Below are 7,832 nucleotides of genomic sequence, written 5' to 3'. Positions count from 1 at the left end.
AAGAAGGCGAAATCCGTGAGGGATTTTGAGGGATTAGCTGTTGTTTGTGATAAAGAAGGCTGCTAAAAATATAGAACCCCCGATTAACGGAGAAATAATGAACTAAACTACAAGTAAAGTAGCCAGTATGTCTAGCGTGAAAATTCCTTATTACAAGCTTTTATGCGTTTCCTTAAAGTTGCCATTATAAATGTTAATGGTTTATTTTATAGATGTAGTTAGCACTAAATGGGAAGCGATTATTTGAATAAAAACTGATGGGTCAAATTTAGCACTAGCACCACAGTTTGGTATTTTCAATTTGTGGACAGGTACCAACTTCATTTTCTCATATGACGATTTATTTAGCGCGGGGTAAATCCGTTTAAAAGTTTAATTAAATTTGAACAAATTGTCTACGTGCAAAATCCATCGTATGATGCGACGTGCTCCTAGGATTTATGACCCGATTTTGATTGCCCACATAAAATCATAGTTCAACAAGTTCAGAATTTACGATTATATTTTATACTATATGCTAATAAAAATAATTGCACTTCTAAAATGATTGAAACTTCAGATCGATTGGATTATAAAGTTCGAAATTGCTTCATTAAGTGCGTTGTGAAAGGACACAATGTTTCCAAATCGTAAAAACTAGCAACCTCAACCCGTAACCTCAATCTTTTATAATCAATAATAACTTTATTTTTCAATAATTCGCATAAAAAATCTCCTAGCTTTAGATGAATGAATCCATTGGATAATGAATGAGATGGTGAACGGGCAATTTCCCACTCGGTAAAATAATGAACGTTTGCTTTTTATTGCAGGTTTGGTTTCAAAATAGAAGAGCAAAATGGCGTAAAAAGGAGCACACAAAGAAAGGACCAGGACGACCCGCACACAATGCGCATCCCCAGTCCTGCTCCGGCGAGCCCATACCACCCCAAGAACTGAAAGCTCGCGAACGGGCGCGTCGACGAAAAAAGCTCCAAAAGGCGCTGGAACGACAGGCCCGCAAACTGCGTGCTAAGGGCATATCCGTCGACTTAGTTGCTCTTAAACGTGAATATTTGAGTCAAAGAGGTACGGCGGAAACGTTGGACAGTGATAGTGATATAGACGTGGTGGGAGATTCGGGGGCGGAAACCGAAAGCTTAAAAGCCGCCGAACTAGGGTACGTTATTCCGGTTACGGAGGCTGGGGTGGATCTCACCGCGGGACCACCCGACGAAAAAACGAGAAGGGCGAATCCTTTTAGTATAGAATCATTACTGAACACTTGAAGTCCTGTGCGGAACTAAACGGTGCAATAACTTGTATAAAAATACTTTTTATTTATATTACTGAGTATAGGTTAAGCAATAAACTCCTTTTTTTTTAAATTACGCTTTCGCTGAGGAATAGGACTTTCACTATCGATTTTCAACGCCGCATTGCATCAAACTAATTTCGTTTAGGGACCTCGACCTGTTGAGCTTTCGACAAAAGAAAATGTAGACATATCAAAACTAGTGATTCGGCAATACTAAATTCTATTTATTAGTTACAATTAATAAAAGTGAAAGCGATCGAGTCATATCAATTTCGTTCTACGCAGTTCATTGCTTAACCCGTACGTTACAAACCTCCCCCAATTATTAAATTGTATTTTTGATGTTTTAAACAAAACTGTACATAACACAACCCCTCTTGTAAATATCCTTTCGCATAATTCTAATATATTTATTATTTAATAGATAAAATAAAAAGAGGAATGAACTAGTTCAGCAATACAATTTCAAATTTGTTAGGCTAGTGTTTCATTGTATGTGCATGTACCTAACGTACTGTTTTAGTTAAGTCCCAATTTTGAGTTTAACAACAGTATATTTCGCGATGGTCGCGTGTTTCCAGTTACGGTTTCAGAAATTAATTATTGCCACAACGAATGTATTGTTGTTAGCTTAAAATTGTGCCGTCAGTGATCTGCATACATACTATTATATCAAAAAACGAAAATACATTATTTATTCAAAGTGTTTGTTTGTTTTATTGTCGGCCGATGTGTGAGACTAAACAATGATAGTCTTTGTTGTGACGGGGATGATAGTGACGACCTCATTGTTGACCTTAAATAATTCTCGAAGAGAGCAATTTTCAGTACCTACTACCATAGATTAAAAACACAACTTAATCTATGGTAGGTACTACTACAAGCATTTCCGCTTTTCTTTTGGTAATACAACGCCGAGTGTTTGCCTATTTAATTCAATGTGAGCGAAAAAGGCGGTTCACCGGGGCGCACCTCGGCCTTAACGGTATTTTCCTTGTAAATTTCATTAAATAGTTGCAAAATTCGTACCCCAAAAAGGCCTGATTAAAATTCCCAAATAAGACGATTTTCCATTGAAAAATTAGTCATTTCCAATGATATTCAACAAGGACAAAAATAAAAGATGAATCGGGTGGGTATATTAATGGATAGGTATGTTAATGAACGGAGCCAAATTAGTTTTTCTATTTAATCCTTAATAAATTGATACTGATTTTGAGAGGATTAGAATAATTAAAAAGGTTCAATTAATGATCATGGCTTTCAACTTTTCCTTGTAATCCTTTTACAATTATACTAGGTCAGAACTTGTGTTGCTCTTCCATGTCTTTATTTCTCCCCTAACCTTTCGCACTTGTTTTCCGTCTTTCTTTCATATTTCGGCCCTGTTTACTGATAATAATAAATAATAAATAAATATATTCATCCTGTAAGACAAACAACCTTCCTACCACGACAGGACGCACCCCTGAATGGGGATGCGAAAAAATTCTGATTTCAACAAAATTTGATCTGGGGGTGTTTGAACATGAAAATAACGTTTCCAATTTTTGGTTGTAATTTAATTATGAAAATTTGAGTAAAATTAAATAAAACTGCGAAATAATCATTAAAATACCTCCATAAATGAAAAAGTTACAAGACTTTAAAGTTGCGCTTTGGTTTCACCGTGTCAATTGACCTGTTAGTTCGCTTAGTATGGGGGGGTACGAGTAGTATGGAACCCGATTAGATCAAATGACGTCACCGGTCACATGCAGTTTTATGGTTTTTTCGACAACATTTGTAAATAAATAAAGATTTTGCTCCTGCCAATTTAATATGGACCTTAATCGTAGGAAGGGCTTAAAAATTTGAGCCCTGGCCCATATGAAATCAAATTCTTTTGTGGTTTTTATTTAAAATTTTTAAATAATTGAATAGTTTGCTCTACTCACTTAACATGGACCTTTAAACATAGGGAGATGCCATAAAATTTGAGCCTTTCGCATCAAATCAAATTGTTTTGTCGATTTTATGTCGAAATTTGTAAATTAATGAAGATTTTGCTCCTGCCAACTTAATATGGACCTTAATCGTAGGGATATGCTTTGAAATTTGAGTCCTGACTAGCGTTGGGCAAAAAAATCGATTAATTGATTATAATCAAACGATAATCGATAATCGGGTTTGATTATTCTATTAAATTAATCGATTATTTGATTAATCGATTATTTGATTAATCGATTAATCATTGTAATCGATTATTTTTCATAATCGATTATTGATTATTCAAACCCGTAATCGCCCAGCCCTAGTCCTGACCCATGAAATCAAATTCTTTTGTGGTTTTTTCACCAAAATTTTTAAATAATTAAAGATTTTGTTCTACCAATTTAATATGGACCCTTAAACATAGGGAGATGCCATAAAATTTGAGCCTTCCCCTGAAAACAAATTGTTTTGCCTTTTTTTATACCAAATAATTTGTAAATTAATGAAGATTTTGCTCCTACCAACTTAATATAGACCTTAAAATAAAATTTGAGCCTTGGCCCGTGAAATCAAATTATTTTGCGGTTTTTCGGTTGAAATTTTTAAATAATTGAAGAGTATGCCATACCAACCTAATCTGTACCTTAACCACAGGGAGACGCCATGAAATTTGAGTTCTCGTCCATGATACTAAAGTGTTTGCCATAAAATTTGAGCCGTCCCCTGAAATCAGATTGTTTTGCAGTTTTTATTCCAATAAAATTTGTAAATTAATGAAGATTTTGCTCCTGTCAGCTTAATACGGACCTTAATCATAGGGAGATGCTTTTAAATTTGATCCCTGACCCATGAAATGAAATTCTTTTGTGGTTTTTCCGTCCAAACTTGTCAATAATTGAAGAGTTTGCTCTACCAACTTAATACGGACCCTTAGAGCTAGGGAGATGCCTTTAAAATTGAGCCCTGACCCATGAAATGAAATTCTTTTGTGGTTTTTCCGTCCAAACTTGTCAATAATTGAAGAGTTTGCTCTACCAACTTAATACGGACCCTTAGAGCTAGGGAGATGCCTTTAAAATTGAGCCCTGACCCATGAAATGAAATTCTTTTGTGGTTTTTCCGTCCAAACTTGTCAATAATTGAAGAGTTTGCTCTACCAACTTAATATGGACCTTTAAAGATAGGGAGATACCTTTAAAATTGAGCCCTGACCCATGAAATCAAATTCTTTTGTGGTTTTTCCGTCGAAATTTTTAAATAATTCTCTACCAATTTAATGTGGACCCTTAAACATAGGGATAATGTCATAAAATTTTAGCCTTTCCCATGAAATCAAATTGTTTTGCCGTTTGTATGCCGAAATTTGTAAATTAATGAAGATGTTGCTCCTGCCAACTTAATATGGACCTTAATCATAGGGAGATGCCTTAAAATTTTAAATTCCTTTGCGGTTTTTCCGTCGAAATTTTTAAATAATTGAAGAGCTGGCTCTACCAATTTATTGTGGACCCTTAAACATAACGATATGCCATAAAGTTTAAGCATTCCCCCTCAAATCGAATTGTTTTGTCGTTTTTATGTTGAAAATCGTAAATTAATAAAAATTTGGTCCTGCCAACTTAATATGGTCCTTAATCGTAGGGATATGCCTTAAAATATTAGCCCTGACCCATGAAATGAAATTCTTTTGTGGTTTTTCCGTCCAAACTTGTCGATAATTGAAGAGTTTGCTCTACCAACTTAATATGGACCCTTAAAGATAGGGAGATGACTTTAAAATTGAGCCCTGACCCATGAAATCAAATTCCTTTGTGGTTTTTCCGTCAAAATGTTTAAATAATTGAAGAATTTGCTCTACCAACTTAATATGGAACCTTAAACATAGAGATATGCCATAAAATTTGAACCCTCGCCTATGAAATCAAATTGTATTGTGATTTTCTTGACAAAATTGGTAAATAAATAAAGATTTTGCTCCTGCCAACTTAATATGGACCTTAATGGCAGGGAGATGCTTTAAAATTTAATGTGGACCCTTAAACATAAGGAGATGCCATAAAATTTTAGCCTTCCCCATGAAATCAAATTGTTTTGCAGTTTGTAGGTATGCCGAAATTTGTAAATTAATGAAGATGTTGCTCCTTCCAACTTAATATGGACCTTAATCATAGGGAGATGCCTTAAAATTTGAGCCCTGACCCATGAAATCAAATTCTTTTGTGGTTTTTCCGTCAAAACTTGCAAATAATTGAAGAGTTTGCCCTACCAATTTAATATGGACCCTGAAACATAAGGAGATGCCATAAAATTTCAGCCTTCCTAATGAAATCAAACTGTTTTGCCGTTTTTATGCCGAAATTTGTAAATTAATGAAGATTTTACTTCTGCCAACTTAATAATGGACCTTAATCATAAGGAGATGCTATAAAATTTGAGCTCTGACCCATGAAATCAAATTCTTTTGATGGTTTTCCGTCGAAATTTTTAAATAATTAAAGAGTTTGCTCTAGCAATTTAATGTGGACCCTTAAACATAAGGAGATGCCATAAAATTTGAGCCTTCCCCATGAAATCACACTGTTTTGTCGTTTTTATGTCGAAATTTGTAAGTGAATGAAGATTTTGCTCCTGCCAACTTAATACGGACCTTAATCATAGGGAGATGCTTTTAAATTGGATCCCTGACTCATGAAAACAAATTCTTTTGCGGTTTTTCCGTCGAAATTTTTAAATAATTGAAGAGTTTGCTCTACATAACTTAATCTGGACCTTAAACATAGGGAGATGCCATAAAATTTGAGCCTTCCCCCGAAATCAAATTGTTTTGCCGTTTTTATACCAAAAAAATTTGTAATTTAATGAAGATTTTGATCCTGCCAACTTAACATGGGCTTTAATCAGAGGGAGATGCTTTAAAATTTGAGCTCTGACCCATGAAATCAAATTTTGTTGTGTTTGTAAATTAATGATGATTTTGCTCTACCAAGTTAATAGGAACTTGAACCAAAAACAATTTCAGCCCTACAGATGAAATCAAATTGTTTTTGGTTTTTCCGACGAGATTTCTAAATGATTTAGACCCTAAATGGCGTAAAATTTAAACTCTCCCCATGAAATCAAATTGTTTGGCCATTGTTCCTTCAAAATTTGTAAATAAATAAATGAATATTTTGCTCTACCAACTTAATTTCGAGGTCCTTTTATATTCGCTTTCACCCTTACGTATACTTCATCTTGATTCGTTACTTTTCTCCTTTTAGTAACTTTCTTTCTTCTTCGATGAGCATTTCCTTTATTTTCCTTAATTTAGTTTTCCTTTTACTTGCTCTCATAATCCGTTGTCTCAATTTATCTCTTCAATAAAGATTTGAGATACTAGATCCTATCCAACAGTGCAAGTGAATACTTGTAATGGTAATTTTTTTCGCACTCTCTCTTTCTTTTGAGCAGATTGCGTGCGTTTTCCTTACAATATCAGATTTCTACAAGTTCCGACTGCAATGCTAATGACTCAATTGCGGGCGTTCGTTTCCATTCATTTTCGAGTCGGGGTCAGCGTATAAGTGTTGACGGCGCCCCAAGGTAAAAATTCACTGCCCCGTTATTCGCACGCGAACCTCTCCGCGCAATTTCTCCGCCGCGGATATATTAAATTCGGGAACGAAATTATACAAAACGGTCCGCGTAATTATTGTCTTAAACACATGCGATCAATCAATTGGACGCGCGAGTTTCACTATTATTTTAACGTTTCCATAGGTACAAATTACGCATGGGAATAATTTATTGCTAATAATGAAATTTGTGCATTACGGCTTCGTCACGCGAGACTGCACATTCTATGCAAAGCTTTTTATTTAGGTAGATCCACTGACGATAACACCTCTTTCGCTGTTGGTGTGAAAAGCGAGCGTTCCCTGGGGGTTTCTTATTTATTATGTCGAAGTTATTAAGGTAATCGCATATCCCTAATTACATATATTTATAGAACATAACGATATGGTAGACTCAATAAGTGTATAAACATGAAACGACAGTTTTGTAATAAGCGCCTAGTCATTTGTTAGCCTTAGCCAAAAGATATCTTCACTTATTAACTAAAATAAAATAGTAGAGTCGTCCTGAAATCCACCAGAGGATAAGTGCTAAGTATGAAAGGATTTTCATTGAAAGTAGACAAGAAAAAAATTGGATTTTTGCCCAGATTTCTGGGATGATTAATAAAAAACTGTAAGTAGTAAGTAGTGGTAGTAGCACCAATTTTTCATTTATTCGTTTAATTGCTATCGAAAGTATTGTTGATGAATTGCGCCATTTGTAGTGTGTTGCTAAAGTAACGTAGTTGTATTACACTAATTTTTATTAAAAAATTATCGCGACCAATTAATAATTTTTTAATAAAAATTAGTGTAATACAACTACGTTACTTTTGCTATCGAAAGCTAGTGCGAGATTTGTAAACCGACTTTGTTATAGTCCACTTTGATTTGTAGAATTTTGTGATTAATGTTTAAAATACAATCGAAAGCTAGTGCGAGATTTGTAAACCGACTTTGTTATA

At 34.6% G+C, this 7,832-nt stretch overlaps 1 protein-coding gene across 1 annotated transcript; it reads left to right on the top strand.

Moving 5' to 3' along the window:
* Window positions 1-583: 583 nt before the first annotated feature.
* LOC116182372 (homeobox protein unc-4-like) lies at window positions 584-2,002 on the top strand. The gene is made up of 2 exons (XM_031502909.1): window positions 584-757; window positions 813-2,002. The coding sequence occupies exons 1-2, from the start codon at window positions 746-748 to the stop codon at window positions 1,266-1,268; spliced, it is 468 nt and encodes a 155-aa protein (XP_031358769.1). The 5' UTR covers window positions 584-745; the 3' UTR covers window positions 1,269-2,002.
* The last annotated feature ends 5,830 nt before the right edge of the window (window positions 2,003-7,832 follow it).

This window comes from Photinus pyralis, unplaced genomic scaffold, assembly GCF_008802855.1.
Source record: "Photinus pyralis isolate 1611_PpyrPB1 unplaced genomic scaffold, Ppyr1.3 Ppyr1.4_unclustered_Scaffold5014, whole genome shotgun sequence".
NCBI lineage: Eukaryota > Metazoa > Arthropoda > Insecta > Coleoptera > Lampyridae > Photinus > Photinus pyralis.
The sequence above is the reverse complement of the archived record's forward strand: the minus strand, read 5'-3'. Positions and strand labels throughout refer to the sequence as shown.